General features: G+C 40.2%; 1 protein-coding gene across 1 annotated transcript in view; it reads right to left on the bottom strand.

The window, feature by feature from the left end:
* Window positions 1-353: 353 nt before the first annotated feature.
* The window catches only part of LOC120722762 (epidermal growth factor receptor-like), a 33,068-nt gene continuing 6,101 nt past the window's right edge, over window positions 354-27,320 (bottom strand). Inside the window, exons 2-14 of the mRNA XM_040013900.1 lie at window positions 7,790-7,941; window positions 5,955-6,141; window positions 5,761-5,834; window positions 4,649-4,805; window positions 3,947-4,063; window positions 3,689-3,715; window positions 2,868-2,994; window positions 2,708-2,781; window positions 2,538-2,625; window positions 2,228-2,424; window positions 1,932-2,064; window positions 1,451-1,541; window positions 354-888 (exon numbers count right to left, since the gene is read on the bottom strand). Coding sequence (XP_039869834.1) covers window positions 823-888; window positions 1,451-1,541; window positions 1,932-2,064; window positions 2,228-2,424; window positions 2,538-2,625; window positions 2,708-2,781; window positions 2,868-2,994; window positions 3,689-3,715; window positions 3,947-4,063; window positions 4,649-4,805; window positions 5,761-5,834; window positions 5,955-6,141; window positions 7,790-7,941 — 1,490 coding nt within the window. The 3' untranslated portion in view covers window positions 354-822. The remainder of the gene's footprint in view (window positions 889-1,450; window positions 1,542-1,931; window positions 2,065-2,227; window positions 2,425-2,537; window positions 2,626-2,707; window positions 2,782-2,867; window positions 2,995-3,688; window positions 3,716-3,946; window positions 4,064-4,648; window positions 4,806-5,760; window positions 5,835-5,954; window positions 6,142-7,789; window positions 7,942-27,320) is intronic.

Below are 27,320 nucleotides of genomic sequence, written 5' to 3'. Positions count from 1 at the left end.
GTAGGTCATTATGGGTGACATATTTACCGTGCGTGGGCGGGTCCAGAAGGAGGGCCATCGCACGGCGGGTGGCTAGCGGGTTGAGCGATGCCACCACATCGCTCAACCCGCACATGACCCCCACATGAAATTTGTCGTCAGCCAAGATGCTGTGGAGAGCTAAACAGAGCCTCCATGTGGACGAACGATGACGAGGGGTCGTGGAGCCAGAAGTCCACCGCCACGGCAAACGTAGCCGTAGCATGAGGCAGAGGGCCGACAGTAGCTGGCACGTCCAGGGCGATCTCCATGGGTCGCCGCGTGTTCAAGGTAGAGTCACCAATATGGAAGCATGGAACACACGACACAGGAGCTTTAGTTTTCCACTACAAATGTATTTATTTATTTATTCTCTTCCGTACATTAACTGAGCATATCGCACCCAAACACAACACAACCCTTCCTCCAAGATTGGGTGTGAGTGGAGCCCTCTAGTGGGTCGCCACACTAGGACCTTAAGAGAAAATCTCAATGAACTGAAGCAACGTTGTAAAGAAGAGAAATATGAGAGACTGATAAGTCACACAGAAAACAAAAAGGTGTCTCAACAAGCTACAGAATCACAAGGTGTTCTTAGCTCTTATCAGTGAGCCTTGTCAACACTTCCCTCCTCACATGATCGTAAGCCTTCTAGGTCCAAAAAGCATTTAAAAGAAGAAGAAATTAAGGCATAAATGAAAAAACACCCCAAACCACTCAAAAGTCCTGCAGTGTTGAATAACAACATGTCTCTTGGGGTGTCTGATTTTAATCAGAGGACCAAGAACCGCCTCAGTGGACGCTTCAAGCTTGGGACACGCAGAACAGTCCATCTTTGAAGTTAGCACATTTAGTGCAGTTAGCAGACCCCTGAAAGTAAAAAAAAGAAAAAAGAAAAAGGTTCATTATGTTTACGACTCTATTGAGAGCAGTTATAAATATTTGGTAAATTACACTTTCTCATAGTAATAATTTCTCAAAGCAAATGTTTGGCAAATACGACCTGTGCAATCAAGATCCATGTTTCTTTTCTTCTTCTTCTTTTTTTTTTTAGTTCAGGCGAGTAAAAAGACAATTCAATGCACTGATCACACCTGAATAAAATAGAGGTAATTAAATACATCCCCCAAATCTGCCTCCCACTCTCTCTTTGTCAGGTTGTGCTTCTGTTTTTGATAATTGGAGGGTTTATTTCCCAGTTATCAAAGTAAAAGAAAAAGAAAACAACCAGATTGCACATTTTGTGGCTGCGCTGCATTACAGCCAATCAAAGCTGCTGCTGACTGACAAATCCGCAGAACTAACGTGTCTGGATTGGATTTCACACTGTGCAAATGTTAATCTCTTCTAAGCAACGCTCACTGAACTGTTTAACACAACTGCAAAGTGTTTTGTTTTGTAATATTAGTTTAGCTGCTGATGGCAAACATACAGGCGCGCTGCAGGTTGCAGTCCCGTTCATGTGCTGACACTCGGGGTGGCACTTGATGCAGGTTTTATTCACAGCTGTCTCACGCGGCTCTCTGCAAAAAATAAATAAATAGACAACAACAAAGTATGACACAACTTGTTTGAAACTGTTACATGTGTTTTATTTATTTTTTTCAACTGTAAGCACGTCGAGATTCTTTGTTGGACAGAGGTCTCCAAAGATAAACAGATGTGAGCGACTGTGTCGTTTCGCCTCCAGTGTTTGTCTTAAATCCACTGGAGACTGAATTTCAAAATGCTTCGGATCATATCTGCTTTTCTTTTTCTGTCAATTAACCCTCAGGCTCGTGTAGCGTCAAAGTCTTGGAAATACAAAAATAGACTCTGAAGGAGTGAACTGTACAGCATGGAGACCTGTTGTGTTTTTAGCTTGTTTGTTTTTCTAAGCTTATTAAAGGCAGTCAGAGAGATGCCTCCCTCACCCCTCCAGGATGTTGCAGGAGTCGATGCAGCCCCCGTCGCGCTTGTAGTCACGGCACGAAATGCACATACTGGGGCCCGGACCCCAGCAGCCGTCCGCCGTGCACTTCTTGTCGCAAGTGTCGTTTCTCAGAGCTGAAACACAAACACACAATCTTAGCGAGAGCTCTTTCCTGCATAATTATCCAATTTTGAAATTAAGATCCTGTAATTAAATCTTACTCGTGCAGCGCATAATCAAAAGCAACAACAACAGCAAAGATGCGACTGAAGCCGGTGTGAGACAAACAGAATTTACCGCAGGTGGCAGCGTTGGCATTGCCCTCTATATTAACAGTTTGGTGTGGTGATTTGAAAAGCTTCTGCCAGTGCTTTGCATCGGTGTAACAGAGTTCAGAGTTCTTAGAGACAAACACATCTCCATCACTGATTTCTCTGAGGGACCTCAGGCCCAGGTGGGTGATATGTAGACCAGCCACAACCAAACTGCGGCTTCTGCGACCAAATGGGAAACGAGAACAAAATGAGAAGAAGAAAAGAAAACATTTTGTGACGGGTTGAATAACACTGCGGTTTGAATCAACAGGGGGTCTTTACAAGGAACATACCGTTTAGTTCTCCCCCGAACGACCTCCAGATTCTCAAAAGGACTCAGTGAGCTCATGGTATTTGGCCACGTTTGAATCCACAGGTACCCTGAAGCAACAAGGTTTGTTAACCTTAAAACTGTTTAGATGCACGCATTTAGATGCATGACTCAGCCCTTACGCAGTCTTACCAGTAATTTCTTTAACTGTCTTAAACACATTAAGCTGGGCAGGATCCATCTTTGGTATTTTGGTGAATTGATCCCTAAAAATGAGAAAATACACCGTACTGACTGCTGGTAAAGGTGATCGAGCACAAAGGAAGAAATGCTAGTCATAGCCCAGACTTACCCATAAATTGATGTGTGGATGATGTCGATGTTTCCATTGATTTTGGTGCAGTTTTCAAAGGAGCCAATGTTTGTGGCATTGATAGACAGAGTGTGAACCAATTCTCCTGTTCCAAGTCCATTACACACTAAAAAATATTTAAAAAAATACTAGTTAATAATAATAAAAAATAATCATAATAGTTTAATAGTTTCTCATAGATTTTGGTCCATATTAATGTGATAGCATCACACAGTTATTCCCGATTTGTCATTTCATTACAGCGAACTCAAAATGTTTCAGATGATTTGAGTTTTGTGACGTGAAATATTATCTCGCTAGAAGCAACCATCAGAAGATGGGTACATGGTGGTCATAAAAGGAAGACATGGTCAGCAGCAGCATTAATTGCCTAGAGATCTGCAGCTAACTTGGTATTTTCTCTGTGGATCAGCAGTTTCTGAAATACTCAGAGCAACCCGTCTGGCTGCAATACACACTAAAATCTTTCCTGTTCTGATGCTCGCTTCAGCGGGTCATCTTGAACATTTTAACAAGTCGGTGCATAAAATCTGGCCGATGAGTTTTCACCAAAACAATACCATTTGCTTAAAAAAAAAATCATCTCAGTTGTTTAAAATGCCTTAAAATGACTGAGTTTAATACAAATGTTCAGTTGTATCTGTGTTCCTCTGAATATAAAACCAAACAGAAATAGCTTAAGGATGAGTGACATGTCTTTGAAATCGAAATCATATGTGCATTTAATGCATGTGTCTAATGTGCATTCATTATAAAGATTCAACTTGGCAGGAGTTATATACATTTCCATTAGAACTTACAGTGTGGTAAACATGCTGCCGTCCCAACTTTTTGAAGTCGTTTGCATCAAGTTAAAAACAATGAAACATTTGTTTTCAATTAAAAAGGGTTAAATTATTTACAAATTACTGCATTCTGTCGTATTTACATTTTACAGCTTAACCTCTGTGAAAACAACATAATAAGAAATTGTTCTTAGCGTAGCTACAAACAGTTTGTTTTTTGTACACGGTGAGAAATATTTGTCCAGATTGCACAGTAACAGCTTATCTTCCTACCTTCTGGACACAGCCCATCACACTTGGCGCACTTCCTGATTCCTCCTACCTCCACCTCATATGTGTTATCGTTGCACGTCCGCACACATGCGCCGTAATCAGAAATAATATAACTACCTGAAAGAATATGCAAAATATAAGCTTCTGCTGCTGCTGCTGCCGCTGATAATGATAATCTCATATTCATCATGCACTGGATAGATATTAAATCATCTTAATATCATAATAAAATATCTGAAAAAAAAAAATCCAAATTTAATTTCATTTTTTCCAGGAAATAATCTTTTATTAGTTATACAGCAGTTGAACTAGCGATGCATAATGATGATATAATATAAACACAGAAATACAGGGACAGACCTGTGCAAGTTAAAATTATTAAAAGCCGTTGTTGCATTAACACACTCTCAATCATTTTCTTTTCTTGTTTAGACAGTTTAAAATTAAACTTTGGACAACCCTGAAAGACAACCTGGGCAACTGTTCAGCAAGTCAGCATGCCGCAATGTGGAACAAAAGGTTCATGCTGGCGACTGGAACCCATATTTTACTTTTATTTATCTTGACTGTCGAGTCATAGCTACAATGCACATTTAAATGTATGGTAACCTAATATATCTGTCTAGGATTAAAGTTTAACAGAAATAGGTGAAAAAAACTAAAATTAAACAAAAAAATTTATCTGGTTAAAGCCGGCCTTACGTGGGCAGCTTTTGACACAGGTGGCCCCGAAGCTGTACTTTCCATGCGGATTAGGAACCAGCTGGTGCAGGTTGGGGTCGTAACGATGAAGGCCTGGGCAGGAGTCCTTACACACCCCATTATCCTGGAAGTCCCGACAGGCCTGCAGCACAAACAAGCGTCATCTAGCACACTGGGACCAAAACAGAGCCCCGCACTAATGATAACACTGCATTCCTTTATCACAGCCTTGGCTTAATACTCATAGCTGCACAGAGAGGCAGAACAGACGCTGTTATTCAAGGCACTGCCAAGTGCAAGATCTAATCAGACGCTCCACATCTTATCATCAGAAGTTTGTTATTGGTTTCAGTAGAGATGAGACTCTCACTCTCTAATGTCTGAGAATGAGAGCTTTATTCTGTTGGAAGGTCTTCTTCAAGAACTTATGGAGTAGCAGAATTACGTAGTGTAGTGTTGCACTTAGGAAAAGTTTTTTATTAGTTTTGGTGACTTTGTGTTGGTTTCTGTTTGACTGGGAGCCTTAAAAAATAGGCATATTCAGCCTGACAAACATGTTTTGAGGTCGATGTCTGTGGGAGACCACAGTGGTAACATTGCAAACAAATGCACTCACCGGGTACACCTGTTTAACTGCTCGTTATTTAGTACATTTAGACATGTAGACTTGGTCAGGGCGACTTGCTGAAGTTCAAAATGACGAAGAAATGTGAGTCAAGAGACTTTTGCTTCTTGGTATGAGACAGGCTGGTCTGAGTAAATTAGGTCCTGCTGATCTACTGGGATTTTCATACACAACAATCTCTAGAGTTTCAAGAGAATGGTCTCAAAATGAGAAAATATCCAGTGAGCAGCAATCATCAGTGCTTAAAAATACGAGATTAGAGGCCAGGTTAACTCAAATAACCACTTGTTACAACCAAGGTATGCAGAAGAGCATCTATGAACGCACAACACGTCGAATTTTGAATCAGATGTGGTATGGCAGCAGAAGACCATATCGGCTGCTACTCCTATTAGCTAAAAACAGGAAAATGAGGGTACAATTCAAACAAGGTTCACCAAAATCGAACAAAAGAAAAATGTTGCCTCAGAAAAAGTCTTGATTTAACAATATCAGACCATTGGATTGTTTCCACATTGCAAAGCTGGTTGGTCAAAAATTTTACTCCTCCTTTAAGAATTTCTGCAAAAAGAAAACTTCATATGAACTACTACGCAAACATGCACACGTTGGAATATTTACATAGTTTGTAATAATACTGAGTGTCATATAAAACATGATTATATTTAGGGGTCAACCTACCTGTCAGGCTGGTCAGAAGAATCTGATCGGTGCCCTTATTTGTAGATTTGTTATAATTGGAAATCACAGAAAGAGCAAAACTTCCATCATAGAGAGAATGGCCTCGAATGATGCGCAGGTTCTCCAGAGGAATCCTGGATACTGTATTGAGGGCGATCAGGACGTAGCCACCAACTTCTTTGATTGACTGGAACGAAAAAAGACAAACTTAATTTTTGAATTAAAAAAACAAAAACTTTTGTATTTTCTGAACGACCTTTATATACATTTACATTAATATTTTAAGAGAAAACTGTGAAACTGGTGGTCCATAACACTGGTAGACAAAGATTAATCCTATTTTTATTGTGCTAGAGTCATATTCGGTTTGACTGTGAGAGGTGTGTAAATTAATGTTCAGAAGCACAGGGACACCTACACATATCACCTAAATGAGCTGCTTAGACATCGAAAAATACCATGAAGCTCCCAGCACACAGGTTTTGTGCTGATGTTAATACCAGAGGATGTTTAAACCTCCTCTGGCAGAGTGTTGGTGACTTTTGCACACCGTGCTCCTCAGGTACTGGTGACTGGTAACTTGCCACTTTCAGGCTGAGTTTCACTTTCCAATAACAGCACATAGAGTTGATGGTGGAATAAATTTCACAAACTGACTTGATGCAACAGTGGGATCCTAAAATAGCACCAAAGTCAAATTCAGTCTTTTCTTTCCCCATTCTTCCACAAATGTTTGTAAATGCAGACTGCATTGGTAGGCGTTCGATTTTACACGCCTGTTGCAATGGGACTGAAAACACTTGGGTTCAAAGATTAAGAGGTGTGGCCCAAATACTTTTGTTCATACAGTGTATGTGATGGATGCTAAAAATAAGAAAATATAAATAAAAGCTATGAGATGTATGGTTAACTCCACAATGTCAACTCTAAATCTTATAAATCAAATCGGGTTTTCTGTCTAACTAGAATAAGACTCACAGTTGTTTGTATTTGCTAACCAGTCAAGTTTCACTTTATATGTCATCCCTTTAATTCTATTCTGTACTATTCTGGTGAAAAGCGGTCATCAATAGCATATGAATGCTTAAGTTATGACAAAATAATGTGTTTCATGAAGTCAGGGTGACCTTTATTGTTGACATCTTTCTTGAGATATTTCATGTAAAGGATTCCTTCGATGCGCTCTTCACATATCAAATACATAAGAAATAGACAGATGTGCTCACAAGCCAAAAGCATGTGTCGATGGCACTGAATCATAAAACTTTCAGCCAAACTATATTGCCTCAGGTCTACCTCTAGGGCTACAGACAGCCCACCAGTACTACTAATAGAATGGTTAGCACAGTATGTACAGTATGTTGCTCAATAGGTAATACACAGAGCCACAATAGAGATGGGCTAATCTGAACTGTGGACGCTGGGCAGGTCCAAAGTGATGAGAGAGAAAAGTAAGGATGAAAAAATAGGACTAAAAGTGACATCATTTAAGACACTTCCTCTTAATATCAGTGGAAATAAAGCCTTAAAACCTCTGAATAATATCCGCTGACTGTATGCTTTTCTGTCTTTGTGTGTGCAACCCTTCATGAGAGTGTGTGTGCCCAGTGTGCAAACCCCTATACAACCTTAAGCAAAGCTCCATCCACAGCATTATAAATACACCGAATCATCATACCTATTCACTCTCCACTGATTTTAATTATCTGAACTGAAGCGATGCAAGAGGCTACACACATCCAGTATAAGGGGCTTGGACAACTTTTAATCGCACTCTTTCTCTAATCTGCTATATACATGCTTATCCTCAACTCCTAACAAAGTGCAGCTTTTACCCGGAGGAAGGACAGGTCACGGTGATCCTCCATGTGTGTGATCTCCAGGTTCTCCAAGACTACGGTGCAGTTGCTGTAGGTCTTCACCATGTTCCTGTAGTGGTCCTCTTTAGTTCCCAAAAGGTTTAAACGATTGGTTACACCTTGGCACACTGCAAGAAAGGAGAATTCATCATTGTTTCATTTAAATGTTAAAAGATTCAGATTGTAAATCATGTGGAATTGCAGTGGAGAGTCACCAAAGTCACTTCATCACTTAAATCACTTTAAACATATTTGCACTGCACAAGACATAATGTGGATTGCACAACACTGGTCACTACATTCTTCATTTCCGGTTAATACTTGTACAGCTGCTGTTATTGTGTATATATTTATTTATATTTCTTCATACATTCTTATATAGTTCTATATTGTGTATTTTGTTGTACAGTTATTTTATTTTCAACTTTAATTTATATATTTTATCTTATTCTTTCCCAGTTAAATTTACCCTTCATTCTAATTTGTGTTGTACAGTTATTTCATTTTTAACCTTAATTTATATTTTATTCCTTCCTAGTTAAATTTACCCTTTTTAATTTTTCATATTTATTTCCTATCTTATTCATAGCCTTTTCCTTTTTTGTTTTCTTTGGGTCACGAGCAGTTGTCCAAGCATTTCACTACATATCGTACTGTGTATGACTGTGTACGTGACAAATAAAATTTGAATTTGAATTTGAAGTATTTAAACCAAGGCCCACAGTTCAATCAGTCAGAAACAGAAACATTCCCTGCTTATGCAACACGCTGGCTCCGTTTATGACTTTCTGTGTGTGTGTGTGTGTGTGTGTGTGTGTGTGTGTGTGTGTGTGTGTGTGTGTGTGTGTGTGTGTGTGTATCTCTGTTGGAGAATTTAGTCTGTGCAGTCATAACTTGGCATGCTTTCATGTGAAAATAACAGATCTGGGCTGCATCTGCAACAAAATCAAATCTCAGTGACGAGTTAAGTTCTGGCCCGCGAGTCAAAGTCAGCTGCGTGTTTTTATGCTGGCAAAGGTCTCAATCTTTCCACTTGTATGAAGGCTGGTTAAAACAATCCCTGTGACCAGTAAGTCCAACCCATTGTGGTATTCTCCAGAAAAGTTCTGGTGTGTCACAAATTCCATGACAGTTGTAGGTTTTTGTTTTTTTGGAGAGGAGATTCACGTCTACATCTCAAAATTAAAAGTCTAATTTCTAGTTTAACCATATTTGACTCAATCGCAGGATTCATGACATGACAAAATGACAATTTAGTGCTTAAACAATGTTGATAAATGAATGCTCTCTGAGTTTTCAGCTCCCAGAGAACAACTATGGGCTGATAAATTCGCCTATTTAATGTTACGTAATACAATGTGTGAATAAGGAAGGTAGTGCAACAAACAGGGAGGCTCTTTTTTTTTGTTTTAATGAATGAATGGATTTTATTTAGAACAGCTCATCTTCTCTTATGCATGTTTAGGCCCCAAGCTGGTCAAACAGGTTCTGACTGGCAATGAAGAGAGAGCCAGCAGAATTAATCACTGCAACAGCTTTTTAACACACACACACACACACACACACACACACACACACACACACACACACACACACACACACACACACACAGTGTATGCACGCATAATAAGCAAGTAATTGATTGAGATTTAAATGATGGGTTCACTTGAGCAATTAACTCTGAAAAACAAAATATTCCTCCTCGTGGTTATCAGAAATTGCGGTGCTGGCGTAATCCCTAAAGCACATTCCCAAACATGCCTGCTCTTGACAAAAGAAAGCCAAACAACTTGGTCCGATTTCTCAGACACACCTCACAACACATAACAGCTCATGCAGTTGTGCTAACCAAGACACATGTGATTCACATCACTGAGGGAAAAGAACAGGGCTTCTCAACTGGTATCAAAGGATAAAACTGCGTTTTTCAATCGCACTGTGTGTTTTACTTATGATGTTGTGCTGGGTTCATACACACTAAGCGCAAAAGGAAGCTAATCAGTGAGAATTAGGCACAAACAGCTGTCAACCGCCCTCCCTCTTCTTCCTCCTCATTAGCTGGTCCCTGAGGGTTCTCCCTGACATGAACCCTGCAGTCCAGCAGCCCAACACCAGAGTAACAGAGGCAGATGAGCAAAGCAAGCTGACAGTTTTAATTAGAAGAGCCACGTGAGTTGTAATTAGCCCTCTAATTATTACTCAGATTGTGAAAACCAAACTGTAATAAACAAAAGGTTGTCGGGTTTTTGCAGCTGTGAATATTAATAAACCTGATTTGAACATCCTGAACGCTATTTTGCAAACAGAGACAATCACTTAGAGTATATATACATGCATATCTCCCAGTTATATATAAGCAGCCTGCTCCCTTTTTGAGTTATAATGAGCAGTGAAGGTGGAAAAAGACAGGTGAGGCTGATGGTTCAACAAACTTCCTGCAAGGGAAGATCAGACCTTGAGTGCCAATTGATCGAGCAAGCAGGCACACGGCCACAGTAAAAGTTCTCCTTGTCCACTTTGGTGATTTCACAACTCTCTTGCAGGTGGTAAATGATCTGATATTCCATGACCACAGTGTTGGGAAGATTACTTTTAAAATGTATTCCAGTACAGATTACAGAATACATGACCCAAAATGTATTTTGTAACGTATTCTGTTAAGTTACTCAATGAGAGTAACGTATTCGGAATACTTTGGATTACTTAATAATATTATCGTGCATTTTACATCTACATGAATGTACTATTGCTGTGTGATTATTCCGCGCGTATATAAAACAGGTCCGCGGCTCCGAACCGTAGCAAAGGGACCTCTGGCTAATACGTCGGTTTCCGTGTCGGGCTCATCGCCGAACACCAACTTTACTTTGTTCTTCACGTCATTTATGCGGGCCGCAAGTACGGGTGACATGTGCCGTAAGATTGAGACACAGGCATTAGAGCCTTTTATTGCGTGTTTTGTTTGGGTTTCCACTGGTGTGGAATAACTAAAAATAGAAAGGGCATAGCCTAACATTAGTGTTGCATGGTGTTACAGGTATAGCCCTAAAGAATGTAGCCTGGGCAGTGTAGTCTGTGCTGCAGGGAGAATTCATTGCCATACCCGTTATGTGTCTGTGAGCATGAGGGAGGAAGAAAAAGGAGAGTTGAACAGTAGAGTTGTCACCGACCAGAAACAGGAGATGGAAGCATGTAAATATAATAATAACCACTGCAGCCCAGTTGTAAGTAAGCTATTATCCCATATGGAAAAGAAATAGTAACAACTTATATGTGATTACTCACTTTCATGAGTAAATCATATAAGGATTACATGATTTACTCATGAAAGTGGCCACTTTCTCATTACTTTCATACATTGTTTTAGTAAGTATCCAAAACATACAAGTTTCATTATATAATTTTTTAAGGGCTCTTATATCTGTTTTCACTGTTATATGCTTTTCATACAAGTTTCACACAAGACAGATACAAACTTTATAAGATTTATATACATCTTTTCCATATGGGATGACTAGGGGTGCAACAATACTTGTATCGATATTGAACCGTTCGATACAGTGCTTTCGGTTCGGTACGCATATGTATCGAACAATACAACATTTTAAATTTATTTTATCAACTTTCCTTCTGACGATGCTGTCTGTTTTGAACGCTCAGTGGATCTGCGCTCGACAGTGCAGCCTAGGCGGAGTAGTCGAACGCAGATTCACTGAGCACAGGGCAAGCTAGCGAGACAGAAGCTAAGCTCTCGTTGCAACATGGCAAATTGAACCTCCCCCACCCTCATTCAGATCTGGCCTTTGGAACCATTTTGGTTTTCATGTGACGTATGACCCTGAAGGTAAGCGCGTCATGGACAAAAGTAAAACAGTATGTTGGATGTGCCACGCAATGCTCAATTACTTTGGTGGGAACTAGTGCGTTAGCACAGTTAGCTCGTTAACGTGTTGACGCCGTCCAGCCCCACGCACGGGGTGATCCGCGGTAGCTCGTTAACGGAGATTTGCTGTGTTGTGGCTTAACGTCATTTCAGATTAACGCTGACAGCACTAGTGGGAACACAATGAATATGACTGCACATTTACGCCGACATCATCCTAGTGCAAAGACAAGTGGAAGCAGACAAAAACAACAAGCACGCATGCTACAAACTTTACCCAAGTCATTTAGACAGCATTAAATTTAAAAACTGTACTTTTGAGTTAAAATATATATTTATAATTTTAATAAATGACAAATTAAAAAGGCATGAACATTTTTTTTGTATCGAAAAAATATCGAACCGTGACACCAAAGTATCGAACCGAACCGAACCGTGAATTTTGTGTATCGTTGCACCCCTAATTATGACTCGAGTGTACACTGTGTTCGTGTTTTCCTCCGAAACAATAAGTTCCGTGGGAGCAGCCTTTAAACGCCTCTCTGTCTCTCACTAGCAAAGTTGACCCAGACAACAAAGTAAAGCTGGTTTTCGGCTACGAGCCCAACACAGAACCTGACGTATTAGCCAGAGGTCCTTTTACTACGGTTCGGAGCCGCGGACCTGATTTATATATGTGCAGAATAGTTTTCTATACAAGATCGCTGCAAAAAGTGCAGCCTTACCTAATGTCCACCCTACTGTTACTCACTTTATATTAAGATTAAAAAAATCTAGTTGGTAATAATAAAAAAATGTAAAAAGCACAATAATATTATTAAGTAATCCCAAAGTATTCAGAATATGTTACTCTCATTGACTAACTTAATGGAAAGTTAACGGAATACGTACAAAATACATTTTGTAGTGGAATACATTTTAAAAGTAACCTTCCCAACACTGCTTAACATAGGAAACAGAAAAAAGAGGAATCCATTTATTTCAACAATGTAACTGTATTCTGAATACCACCTTTTAAAATGGTAACTGTAACGAAATACAGTTACTCATATTTTGTATTTTAAATACGTAACGCCGGTACATGTATTCCGTTACTCCCCAACACTGCATGACCATAAATGGACTTCCTAGAACAACAAAACAAAAAGAAATGAGGTCTGACTGTGGGGACATAATTAATTGAAATCTGAAATATTGCTCCATAACTCTGCCGGGAATAATGTGTGTTACACTTTAACCTGAGAACTTTCTCCAATTAAAAGTTGCTCATGTTGAATCACATGTGCAACAAAAGTTTGCAAAAGCAGTAAGCTACCTTCATTCTGAAAGAGACAATCTGTAGCCGAGTGTGTGTGTGTGTGTGTGTGTGTGTGTGTGTGTGTGTGTGTGTGTGTGTGTGTGTGTGTGTGTCCGGCAATATTTTTTCATTGTTTTGATGGTCACTGTAGTGGCTATATTAATTTCTTAAAGTTCTCTCTTTCTCTTATATTTAAAATAACCACATTATGGACGGACAAGCCACTGTTTTTACACGTTGTCACAGCAACGATGGTAAACCCCGGGTGTGGCACCGCTGTCCGGTTGTTTATTTTGCAAATAAACCTTACACAATAAAGCTTAAGATCCTGTTGAGATTTTTCGAAATACACTGAAATGATGACAAACATAAAGACTACTCAAACGATAGCGTAATATGAAACAATAGGTGTTTTCATACGGTCATCCGATATATATCGTTATATCGAACAGCCCTACATGAACTAAAGGGCTGTGATATGTTTGAGTTTGCGTAAATATTCTTAGATTATATTGGCAAAAGTTGTTGGCGAAAACATGATTACTTATTGAGGTACAAATTGCAACGGGCCACAATACCACAGTGAAAGCAGACAATATAGAGTAAACATTTGAGACATTAACCAAACAAGATGAGATCGAGTGTACAATCTTACTCACCAAACCCAGACAAAAGAAAAAGTCACTAGAGGATTACAGGCAAGCAGAGCTAGCACTTCTCCAGAAGGTACAGGAAGACAGTTTCCCTGAAGATTTTGTTCGGCTGTCATCTCACAACACGGTAGCTCCCAGCAGTCGACTACTTGCCTTGGCTCCTGAGTACGACCCAGAGGCTCGACTGATTCGTGTAAGGGGCGGCTTCGCAGATGTGAAACCCTCAGCCAAGACATCTTGCATCCTGTCATTCTCAACCCTCAGCATGTTATCACAAAGCTCATCATCCAGGATTATGATCACCAACTTGCTCACCCTGGCTCCGACAGGGTCTTTGCTGAGCTCCGGCGCAGATTCAGGATACTTCGAGGGAGAGAGGCCATCCGGAAGCACCAGTATAACTGTCCTGAATGCAGGAAGTGGCACAGCCAATTTCATCGTGAGACATGGGAAGCCCTTCGAGCTACTGTCTGATCAAGGTACCAACTTCAAAGGTGGCAGCTCTGAACTCCAGGAGGCTTTCAACACTCTTGACCCTGCTCTGAAATCACAGTTGGCCAGCCAGCAGATTAATTTTTGTTTCAACCCTCCACACTTCGGTGGTTCCTGGGAATGGGAGATTTGTTCCATCAAGTCAGCGCTGACTTGATGGAACGAATCTCCCGCATACCATTCTCGGCTCGCAGCATCTCACTGAGGAAGTCTTTAGGATGATACGCAACGAGGTATAGCGCATCATCAACTCTAAGCCGCTAGGTTATGTCTCAAAGATGTAGCAGATGCTGATTCAATCACTCCCAACATGTTGTTGATAGGGCGGCCTGATGGCACAGGTTGTCTACCCAGAAACAGAACTCATGAGCCGTCGTAGGTGGAGGCAGTGCCAAGCCTTGGCGGATCAATTCTGGATCCACTACATTCGGAATTATCTACCTTCACTCCAGACGCGGCACAAATGGCAACAGGAAAGGGACGAGTTGACTGTTGGCACTATCGTTCTCATTGTGGACCAGCAGCTCCCTTGTGCCCTATGGCCAGTTGGAAAGGTCATCCAAGTCATCCCTGGAGCAGATGGCAGGGTTCGGACTGCTCAGAAACAGGTGGGAGACAAGGGATTTACACGACCAGTGGCCCGACTCATAAGACTTCCAACTCTTCCACTGGAGTCTACTGGCTGACCTTCCTAAGTGAAGTGCACCTTCGCTCCGCAAAAGGCCAGCCAGTTGGCGGTACTGACGAACGGAGCCACATCTGCCAAGTAAACATATCAGCATACAGCTGCCGATTAGCCAATCAGCGGTGAGGCAACCCATCCTTTTCACCAATCAGAAGACGCAATTCTACCTCATCAATACGCACACACTTCGACGCAGAGAGTTTGGTCAGAGCTGCAGGTGGGGAGAGTCAGCAGAGGTTTACTCACTGTGTGGATTTCGTTTCTTCTTATGGTGTTAGCGGAGTGCGTCCATGAGCCTGCTAAGTTTCTGTGTTTTATCCTTTTTGTTCTTTGCTGCGGACATTATCCTCACTTGTTTAAATCCTTGGCGCACACTTTGTTTATCGAATATTACTGCCATTTACTGCGAAGCAGCCTCTGCCATGTGGTCATTAAAGGACCGTCACTAATTTCTCATGTTGGCTCTTGTGTAAAGTGTCTAGTTAGGATTTATGTAAATAGTAAAACTAGCATTTGTTGATACTCCCTTATGTTACTGAATGTTCTACTACCCAGTATTGTTTGTATTGTTGTATTACATATTTAATTCACTCTGTTCACATAATTATGTAAGACTTTTATGTCCTTTCCCAACAGAAACCACACCATCACTTCACCACACAGCATATAGCATTTTACTGCACTTTAAAATCCCCTCACTCACATTATGGATATGTAACTTGGATTCTTGTTCAATAAATGAGTGAACGACAGATACTTGAGTGGAAGTGGATTTGTGGATAAGCCCATCTGTTCTTTTCGGACAACCCTGTTGAGATTATGGATTCATTGAGTCAGCACCTTATCATTTCATCATTCATAGTCAGGAGGTCAAGTCTGTCTCTCTTAGAGTGACATCCTCCATTCCTCAGTCCATCCAAACAGAAGAGACAGACGCTCTTCGAGACACCCTTTCTGCTTAAGGACTTCTTATTTTTAGCCCAATAGCTGACAGCTTAATTTCTGTCTCATTTCTGTGTAGCTCTAGCCACTGCTTCACAGCATTGCCTGCCAACAACTCTGTTAGAGCCTCAGTCATGTCTCCAGCAATTCTGCCCCACTGGAGTCTTCACAGAGAGTGACCCCATAAAAGGAATATTCTGTAAAAGCCCTGGGGTTTGTGTTAGTAAGCTTTGCTCTGTGGCTCATCCCTTACTCACAAATTCAGCCTGCGCTTTATACATCAGCAGGCCCCAAGTCCACCGATGAGTAGTTTCTTCCTCATCCACATTGGCAGAGGGCAAGTGTCAGGGACAAACGGAGCTCAGGGAATAAGTTTGTACAGCTGAGGAACTCTCATAATTTTGAATTGGGTATTTGAAAGGGTATTTAGTTGCGTGTTGTGTTGTACTTGCCAGAAGCATGACCGATTTAATTTGCACAGAAATGCTTTACAGTTTAGCTACGTCTTCCTGATGACACATCAAGCTAAAAATGCTTGAGATGCTATGGTGGGCCGCTGCCAAGCACATGAATCCAGGGAGTGCTCTGTTAAAACCTTTGGAGTATTTTCATCTCCACAATAGAAGCATGAATAGCAGGGACTGACAGAAAGTGTTGTTAGTTTTTAATCATCAAACACCTCTCCAAAGCCCACAGCTCAGCTTTCTTCCATTGTTAACGTGCGGGGCGTTCTCCTTTTCCTGACAAAAAAAGCACATCACACATGCAGCTCCAAAACAATGTCCAAAGCTTGCTTGCTTAAGATGACTATGACTGAGGAGGCCGTTGTTACAAGGCCACCCTCTCACTACAGAGACAGAGAAGGGCGTTTGCACAACCTCAGGCCAGTCATCAAAGGCATGAGACTTGGCAGACTAGACTCTTTCCTCGCTATCAGCTACACTGCTGAACACAAGGACCCTGGCTCAGATGCACAGTGTATAAAACACACACTACAAATTCTAATGACTACACCAGAGGATGGACGATAAGTGTGCACGCCGGGATTTAAAAAACAAACAAACAAAAAAACAACTTTCCAACATAAAACCTGCAGAAAAGGAAGAAAGAAATTTAGGCAACCATCTTCAATCCTTCCCCTATTAAGTCCCTTCGAATGGACAGGCATGTGGACTAACCATATCTTTTACACGGCATTCCAAATTATTATGCAAATTGTGTTTAAGTGTCATAAAGATTAAATAAGTTGTTTTTCAATTAAACCCATGGATGGACTAGTGTCTCAGGGCTCTTTGGATCACTGAAATCAATCTCGGACACCTGTGATCATTAGTTTGCCAGGTGAGTCCAATTAAAGGAAAAACAACTAAAGAAGGATGTTTCACATTATTAAGCAGACCATTTTCAAGCAATATAGGAAGGAAAAAGGATCTCTCTTCTGCTGAAAACCGTGAAATAGTTGAATGCCTTGGACACGTGATGAAAACCTTAGATATTTCACAAAAACGTAAGCGTGATCACCATAATGTTAAGAGATTTGTGGCTGAATCAGAGCACACATGGGTTTGTGCAGATAAAGGCACAATGAGGAAGGTTTCTGCCAGACAAATATATCAGATTAAGAGAGCAGCTGCTAAAAGGCAATTACAAAGCAGCAAACAGATATTTGAAGCTGCTGGTGCCTCTGGAGCCCTGCGAACATCAAGGTGTAGGATCCTCCAGAGACTTGCAGTTGTGCATAAACCTTCTATTCGGCCACCCCTAACCAATGCTCACAAACAGAAACAGCTGCAGTGGGCCAAGAACTACTTGAAGACTAATTTTCAAACAGTCCTGTTCCCTGATGAGTGCAGTGCAACCCTTGATGGTCCAGATGAATGCAGTGGTGGATGGTTGGTGGATGGCCACCATGTCCCAACAAGGCTGCAACGTCAGCAAGGAGGTGGTGGAGTCATGTTTTGGGTTGGAATCAGAGGGAGAGAGCTGGTCGGTCCCTTTAGGGTCCCTGAAGGTGTGAAACTGACCTCTGAAAAGTACGTGGAGTTTCTGACTAACCACTTTCTTCCATGGTAGAAAGAGAAGAACTGTGCCTTCCGCAACAAAACCATCTTCATGCAAGACAATTCACCATCTCATGCTACAAGGAATATCTCTGCATCATTGGCTGCTATCGATATAAAAGGAGAGAAACTCATGGTGTGGCCCCCATTTTTCCCTGACCTCAATCCTATTGAGAACCTTTGGAGCATCCTCAGGCAAAAAAAATATGAGGATGGGAGGCAGTTCACATCCAAACAGCAGCTCTGGGAGACTCTTCTGACATGCTGCAAAGACATTCAAGTAGAAACTTTCCAAAAACTCACAAGTTCCATGGATGCAAGAATTGTAAAACTGCTATCAAATAAGGGGTCCTATGTTAATATGTAACTTGACCTGTTAAGATGTTTTTGATTGAAATAGCTTTTGATTTCAGTAAAATTGATCTACTAATGCTGCAAATTCAACAAATGGCCATTTTCAATTCTCTACAACCTATAAAATCTTTTGAAACTCTGTGTGTATAATAATTTGGAACAGTGCATTTTAAGTTTTTTATTTTTGAAAAACATACATACCCATTTCAGATTTGTAACTTTCTTTTTTAAATTGGCCAACAGTTGCCAAACATTTATTACTTTGATCATTTTATACATAGCTCAGAAGCATAAGGAATCAGTGGATTAAACGGTAACCAAATTGTAAACGCGCCAAGCCTCAATAACAAAAAAGGAAGAAAGAAAGAAAGAAAGAAAGACGACTTTCTAACATCAATACTGTCAGTGACTCGAGTGTTTAAAAGGAATCAAATTTAGTTGCTTACGTGTCCTCTGACCTGAAAACCCAATTAGGTTTTAAGTATTACTTGTATATTTATTTTTATTTAATTTATTCACTTGCGTTGCCTTCATTACCACTATCTATGTAAATATATCTCTCCTTTTTTTCTCTCTGTTTTTTTTTCTGGGTGTGTGTTTGCTAGTATTTTTGTTTGTTTTTGCTTTGGGCTTTCTTTTCCATACATTTTCCATACCTTTCTACTGTGCTGTTTACACTAACAGAGTGTGCTGTCAGTCTTCCCTTTTGTTTTTGTTTTTTGTTTGTTTTGTTTTTTTTCTTCTGTTTTTGTCTATAGGGAAGTCACTCTTCATTCTTGATTAAAGTTTCAAGTACACTTTCCAGACTTGACCGAGAGCCGACTTAGTAGTAGTAGTAGTTCTGATCTGCAAGCTGTTTCCTTTTGGAGGAATGCACATTTTATGGGGGAGCTTGCTGCTGTGTTCTCCAGTAGCTCTCCTTTGGTCAGGGCGAGGGAGGGGGGTTCAGGCATTTTTTTTTGTGTGTGTTGTTGGAGGGTCTCTTTTTTAACTCACAGAACTCGTATAGGGTGTTATTCCATGTTCTGTTCTGGGCTTCTCCCATACTTTTCTCTCACCCAGGTATGACAGACTGTTTATACATCCCTTCATTATCTTCCTATAATCTTACATGATTAGTCCCTTAAATCTGCTCAGCTGGAACGTTAAAGGTTTAAACCATCCCATTAAGGAAGGTTTTTGCACAAATTAAGCAAGAAAATGCCTCCATTGTCTTTTTACAAGAAACCCATATCAGAGTTTTGGATAACTCACGGCTTATGTTTCAGTTCCTTTGATGTTATGAGGCCAAGGCCAGAGGAATATCCATTCTCATCAGCCCTAAGGTTCACTTTGAACACCTTAACGTGATTTCAGATTGACACGGTCGTTTTGTCATTGTTTCAGGGAGGTTGTATAACACAGGTAGTTTTGGTCAATGCATATGCTCCTAACACAGAGGATCCCAGTTTTTCGAACATTTTTTTTCTAATTTACCAGTCCTAGGCTCGTACTGTTTGATACTTGGCGGAGACTTAAATTGCTGGTTGGACCCTGTTTTGGATCGATCCTCATTAAAACTGGCCTGTCTTAGTAAGTCATTCCCTTTTTTCTACATATGGGGTTAGGGATACTTGGTGACTTCTGCATTCGACCGACAGGGAGTATTCTTTTTTCTCTAGTGTCTATCACACTTTTTCTAGGATAGACTACTTTTTCTTAGATAATTACTTGACTAGTATTGTATGTGCCTGTGAATACCGTGCCATAGTTATATCAGACCATGCCCCCTTAATTTTGACTCTGTCTATCCCCGACTTACTTAGAACAGACAGGAGTTGGCGTTTTAACCCCACACTACTATCTGATAATACCTTTCTTGAATTTATAAATAACCAAATTAAACTCTTTGTAGACACAAACCTTTCCCCAAATATTTCTAGCCTTTTAGTTTGGGACTCAATGAAGGCCTATCTCCGAGGACAGATCATTTCATATACAGCTAATATGAAGAGGGTAAACTTAAAAGAAAGGCAAGAATGAGACAATAAAATAAAAGACTTGGACCATCACTATGTACACAATAAGGACTCGGAGGTCTTTCAACTTGTGCAGTGGAGAGGAAACAGACATTTTTTGCAATCCCACCTCTCCAATTTTCCAGAAGCTCCAGCCACAAACTTACTGGACGAGCTCTTTCATTTGCAACTATCAGGCAAAGGTGTAATGTCTCGCATTAAACTGTGCAGTGTAACCCCAGCTCCCGTTGTAGGCCTCAAGTCCACATGGGAAAAGGAGTTTGGTATATCTGTGTCAGGTGACGTCTGGGACTCAGTCCTTTCTCTGGTAAATTCTACATCACTCTGCGCCCGTCATTCCCTATTACAATTCAAAGTAGTCCACGGGGCCCACTTATCTAAATCCAAATTAGCTAAGCTTTATCCCAGTTTAGACCCGCGCTGTAACAGGTGCAGGTCTGATGATGCCAATCTAACCCACGTGTTTTGTACCTGCCCTGCCCTGGCAAATTTTGGGGAGGAGGTTTTCTGCACTTTGAACAAGGCTACCGGCCAGAAACTAGCTCTCAACCCCTACTTGCTCTTTTTCGTACAGCGGGAGAGGATGATAAGTATATTCCCAGAGCAAAGCGTAGGGTGCTGTCTTTTGGTTCCCTCCTGGCTAGACGTGCCATTTTGATGAGGTGGAAGGCTGCTTCCCTGCCCTCCCATGTTCAGTGGCTTGCTGATCTCATGTCGTGTCTCAGTCTGGAAAAGATCCACTGCTCCATCCAGAACCAAAAGGGCACATTTGATAACATTTGGGGTCTCTTTCTGAAAAACGTCTCTAAACTTCAACTTAAGGATGTTCCAGCTGACTAACGGATTTGCTTTTCCATAGAGGTCTGATGCCTGTCTGTGTTAATGGGAAGCTCAGTGATGTTGCAGCTAACTTCTGTGTGGTTCTTAAGGAAAAGGGTAGTTACTATCATAATCCCTACCAGGTTTTGGCTTTTGTTGTTTTGTTGGGGTTTTTTTTTGTTTGTTTTTTTTTTCTCTCTTTTTTCCCTGTTTTTTTTTCGTTGCTTGTTCATTTTCCTCTTTTTATTTACCAATTTTCTAACATGAAAAGTTCTGTTATGTATTCAATGCAAACAGATTTTGTGTTTCCCTCTTCTTCTTTTTTTTTTTTTTAAAAAACTGTATCCACAATTACTCAATAAAAATATTTTGAATTAAAAAAAAGTATTACTAATCTTGTGTAAAGCTTGGTAACTGATAATAGGAACAATACTAAAACAAGTGGATTGATATGACAAAAAAATAATAATCTCAGACTCCTGCCTAATCAGCTCAGGAAGAGGTTGTTGATGAAGTGGATACAGTGCCAGTTCAGCGGACTAATCCTACTTCCTGGCAGTGGTCCAGATTTGCACTCTCCAGGGCATATCAGCCCTACCCATCCTCCACCCAGCTACAGAGCTATCAAGCTGAAGTGGTTTGTTATAAAAATGAAAGCGGAGGTGTATATATTGACCATTTATCAGTAATGCTTTAAGAGTTATGTGACTTTTAGGTATATACTTAAATATGTGGGCTTTGCTAATGGTTTAGTGGGAAGTCTCGCAATGACAGGGTTGGGTTCAATCGTTAATTTTTTTTATAGAAGGAAAAACTGCTAGTGAAGCAAGCAGGAGTCCCTTTTTTTTGGTTTTTTTTATTTTTTATTTATTTATTTATTTTTACAAACCTCTGGGTTCAATTATGAAAACATGCAGTAATGAAGATGTTCCGCTCAAAGTCCCACCAGGAAATTAATTCTGAGTTCACCAAAAAAAAACAACTTACCAGGCAATTAGAAAAGGTACCTCACGAGGGGCGTTGAGTATATTACATTTTAGTGCTGCTGGAGTAAAACAAATCAAGCTACAATATCATGAACAACACTGTCAGCTCATCTATAAATGGCTGCGATGAAATACATTTTACGATGGTGATGAAATCGGCGAGAGGTGATGCTGGCTTGTAAAATGCTGGAACCAAAGCAAGAGAAGAGCTGATCTTCTTTTCCTCCTCTAACACACCCTGCCACAAAACTCTGCCAACAGCGTTATAACTGCTCGTAACTGAGGCAGAGGTTTGTCATAAGGAAGGACGGTTATTCACTTGTCAGAATTGTACTTTACTTGCTATCAGGAGATAACCTGGTGGTAATCACAGAGCTCTTTCTGTTTTGGAGACAAACCTGTAGGCATAAACATAAGCCTCATTTCTTTATATTTTGCTTTCAATGAGATGCCTTTACTTGTAGTTTTTTAAAGTGATTTTAGAAATACATAATTTGTTCTTTCAACGAATCTCCCAAAAAATGCCAACAATAGCGCAGTTTGAGTTTGATAAGCATAAAAATAGTCTTTTAGCACCAACAGGTTGAATCCCAATGAGCTATTAGCTGAGAACTTGGCATATCTCAGCATGGTCAGCAGTGTGTCCTGAAAAAATTTGAAGAAACTGGACAAGAACTAAAAGATAAGTCCAAATGCATTTGGTGTCCACTCATTCTTCTTTTGATACGAATGCTTGCCTGAAATTTGTGGTATTAGACAACTGGATGTGTGGCTTTACAATCTATTACATTCAATTACATCATTACACCTGTCCCAGCTGCATTGGTCTAAAAATCTGAAAAATTAGCTGTATTGATCATTAACACAGTAAAAACTATACTTAAACATCCGTGTGTTAGCATTGTAATATGTAATCATATTCTCAGAAGAATCCAATTAAACAGCTGTGCCTTAGTGGAGCTTTTCATTTCTACAAATTTCCCTTAAAAAAAAAACAAAAAAAACCAACTTTTATATCTAACTTGGATTTGATGCCTTGATTTAATATCAGCTCAACAGCTAACAGGCATGCCTTTCTCCTCTCTGTTGACACAGGGTTGTAAAGTCATGTCCACATGACAAGTTAAAGTCAAGGAAGACAGATAAAGCAGTCTCGAAGAAGACAAAGTCTTGAATAAGGAACCCTTTGTGCCGAGACTTGGGGTTTGTGAGGCTGACGTATTCACGTTTCCTTTTCTTTGTGTGCGTTTCTCAGTCAAGCGCTCTCTCCCATTATCTTATTTAGAATGCAGCCACAAACAGACTACCGTATGTATGTTGTTTCATTTCGGGCTTTAGAAGAGAAGAGGCACCCAGTAAGCTCAGATCTTGCTTTGAACTCTTATAATTTGAAGTCTTCAAAGACAGGAAAAGGAGGTCTAGACTGGAAAAAAATAAATAATTTAAGAGATTCTGAATGTCTGTAGATGTGAGCATAGCACATGACCACACAATTTTCCTGTGTACACAGAATTTAAACTAAATTCATGAAGTCAACAAGCCTATTTTCTCTTAATGCCGAAGTGTAAGCCGAGCTGAATGACAGAGAAAAGGTAGAAACATCACTGAACCTGTTTTTCTTTTCCACAGTACATGCCAAATTCTTTGGACAAAAAAAGATAAATCCCTTTTGTTTTCTATTTGACTAGAAATTACTCAACACAACTACCTTTTCAGTTGATGTTTACTCTCAAACCAAGCTTTACACAGTCAGCTGCATGAAGTCAATTTAAATCATTTGAAACAGAACAATTTTACATCCGTCTGCAGCTAAACACCCCAATAGCTTTTGTAATAGCTTTAGCCCGGTCGGATTGGGCAGCAAAGGGCTGCTTAAATACCACAAACTCCTCTGCTCCTCCACTTGGACTGCTAGCGCTGGCCATAGCTATCGCTTGACAGAACGACCACGCGCACCATATGCTTTTTTTCCCTTCTTTTTCTAATCTTCGGGTCACGTGTGTGCTGAACCGTGGAGTGGGATCGGTTTGGATTACAGATCAACCGTGATCCATTGTACCACTAATATACAGTGGGGCAAAAAAGTATTTAGTCAGCCACCGATTGTGCAAGTTCCCCCACTTAAAATGATGACAGAGATCAGTAATTTGCACCAGAGGTACACTTCAACTGTGAGAGACAGAATGTGAAAAAAAAAATCCATGAATCCACATGGTAGGATTTGTAAAGAATTTATTCGTAAATTAGGGTGGAAAATAAGTATTTGGTCACCTCAAACAAGGAAAATCTCTGGCTCTCACAGACCTGTAACGTCTTCTGTAAGAAGCTTTTCTGTCCCCCACTCGTTACCTGTATGAATGGCACCTGTTTGAACTCATCATCTGTATAAAAGACACCTGTCCACAGCCTCAAACAGTCAGACTCCAAACTCCACCATGGCCAAGACCAAAGAGCTTTCGAAGGACACCAGGAAAAGTATTGTAGACCTGCACCAGACTGGGAAGAGTGAATCTACAATAGGCAAGCAGCTTGGTGTGAAAAAATCAACTGTGGGAGCAATCATCAGAAAATGGAAGACATACAAGACCACTGATAATCTCCCTCGATCTGGGGCTCCACGCAAGATCTCATCCTGTGGGGTCAAAATGATCATGAGAACGGTGAGCAAAGATCCCAGAACCACACGGGGGGACCTGGTGAATGACCTGCAGAGAGCTGGGACCAAAGTAACAAAGCTCACCATCAGTAACACACTACAACGGCAGGGAATCAAATCCTGCAGTGCCAGACGTGTTCCGCTGCTGAAGCCAGTGCATGTCCAGGCCCGTCTGAAGTTTGCCAGAGAGCACATGGATGATACAGCAGAGGATTGGGAGAATGTCATGTGGTCAGATGAAACCAAAGTAGAACTTTTTGGTATAAACTCAACTCGTCGTGTTTGGAGGAAGAAGAATACTGAGTTGCATCCCAAGAACACCATACCTACTGTGAAGCATGGGGGTGGAAACATCATGCTATGGGGCTGTTTTTCTGCCAAGGGGACAGGACGACTGATCCGTGTTAAGGACAGAATGAATGGGGCCATGTATCGTGAGATTTTGAGCCAAAACCTCCTTCCATCAGTGAGAACTTTGAAGATGAAACGAGGCTGGGTCTTCCAACATGACAATGATCCAAAACACACCGCCCGGGCAACAAAGGAGTGGCTCCGTAAGAAGCATTTGAAAGTCCTGGAGTGGCCTAGCCAGTCTCCAGACCTCAACCCCATAGAAAATCTGTGGCGGGAGTTGAAAGTCCGTGTTGCTCGGCGACAGCCCCAAAACATCACTGCTCTCGAGAAGATCTGCATGGAGGAATGGGCCAAAATACCAGCTACTGTGTGTGCAAACCTGGTAAAGACCTATAGTAAACGTTTGACCTCTGTTATTGCCAACAAAGGTTATGTTACAAAGTATTGAGTTGTATTTTTGTTATTGACCAAATACTTATTTTCCACCCTGATTTACGAATAAATTCTTTACAAATCCTACCATGTGGATTCATGGATTTTTTTTTTCATATTCTGTCTCTCACAGTTGAAGTGTACCTCTGGTGCAAATTACTGACCTCTGTCATCATTTTAGGTGGGGGAACTTGCACAATCGGTGGCTGACTAAATACTTTTTTGCCCCACTGTATACTCATACCAACGTACCCGTACACCCACACACACATAAATACACATCAGCATTATGAAAATATTGGACAAGAAGACCCTATCAGAGCTCTACCTCCCCCCTGTACCCTGCAAAAACCATACCCTTGACTGCTTTTTAAACTGACTCATGCTTGGACATTGCTTGATTTCTTTACTTAGTCTGTTCCACAGCTTCACTCCACAGAGATACAAAAACGTTTTAGTGTTGTACGGATACAAGGATGTTTTAAATTTAATTCTCTTATCAAATTTGATCCCGGTTCCTTTTTAGAAAACAATTTTAGAATATTGTTAGGAAGTAGGTTGTTTATTGCTTTATATATAATTTGTGCCATGAGAAAATGGGACCAGATCTGTGAATTTTAGTATTTTTGACTTTAAGAATAGTGGATTTATATGATCTCTGTAACCAGTTTTGTGGATTATCCTTATGGCCCTTTTTTATAATATAAAGACTGATGATAGCGAACATTTGTAAGTATTGCCTCAAACCTCTGTACAGTAATGCAAATACAGTGCAATCAGTAAACAGTAGAGAATGTGGAGTGATTTGTGGTCCAGAATGTGTTTTACTTTACTCAAAATTGAAATACTTCTTGAAATTTTGTTATGTATATGATTTATATGCGACTTCCAGCTTAATTTATCATCTATTATCACACCAAGCAACTTGAGTTCGAGAACTCTTTCAATTTCCACACCATCTATATGAATCTGGACTTGTGTGTTTCTTAGGGAATTCCCAAATAAGACTATTTAATTTTACTGAGATTTAGCGATAGTTCATTCCTGTCAAACTATCTTTAATTTTGCTCATTTCTGATGTAATTGTATCCAGTAGCTCCTTTAAATATAGTGAAATAGTCTAGCTGCATACCGTTTTTGATCTATAGCATTTGTAACCTCCTCAGTTGATTTGATTATTGCCAGTGAAGTTGATCTTTTTGATCTGAATCCATATTGACTGTCAGAGATAATTTATATTTATTCAAGAAACAGGCCTGCAATTTTTGAAGTGGTTGTCTATCGCAGTTTTATACAGCAGCACAACTTTAGCTATTTTCATTTTGTTTGGAACTTTTCCAGTCTGAAATGATAAGTTGCAGATGTATGTTAGAGGTCCTATGATTCCTTCTATGACCTTCTTGACGATTTTCATGTCAATATCATTACAATCAGTAGATGTTTTATATTTACACATGTTTACAATGTCAATTATTACTTTTTCGTCCACTGCTGTGAGGACCATTGAGTTCGGGTTCCTATCAATCAGGCATTCACTACAGTCTACTGATGTCAGTGACTCGGGAATTTGTTCTGCCAGATTTGGTCCAATATTTACAAAATAATTATTAAAGCTATTGATCACATCAGCAGTGTTTTTCACTGTATTGCCATTCTCAATAAAATATTAAGGATAACTTTGTTGTCCAGAATTATTTTTAATGATACTGTTTAAAATATCCCATATTTCCTTCATATTATGTTTATGTCACGGTACGACACGGTAATGTATCATTTTGTATTCATTGGTGTTCTAGTTTCAGTTTGGCTCATCTAGTTAATTTCCAGGTTGCTGTTTAGTCCTTTGTTTCCTAAACTCCTTCTGTCATCTCCCCCT

This window comes from Simochromis diagramma, unplaced genomic scaffold (genome assembly GCF_900408965.1).
Source record: "Simochromis diagramma unplaced genomic scaffold, fSimDia1.1 OVJJ01000205.1, whole genome shotgun sequence".
Taxonomy (NCBI): Eukaryota; Metazoa; Chordata; class Actinopteri; order Cichliformes; family Cichlidae; genus Simochromis; species Simochromis diagramma.
The sequence above is the reverse complement of the archived record's forward strand: the minus strand, read 5'-3'. Positions and strand labels throughout refer to the sequence as shown.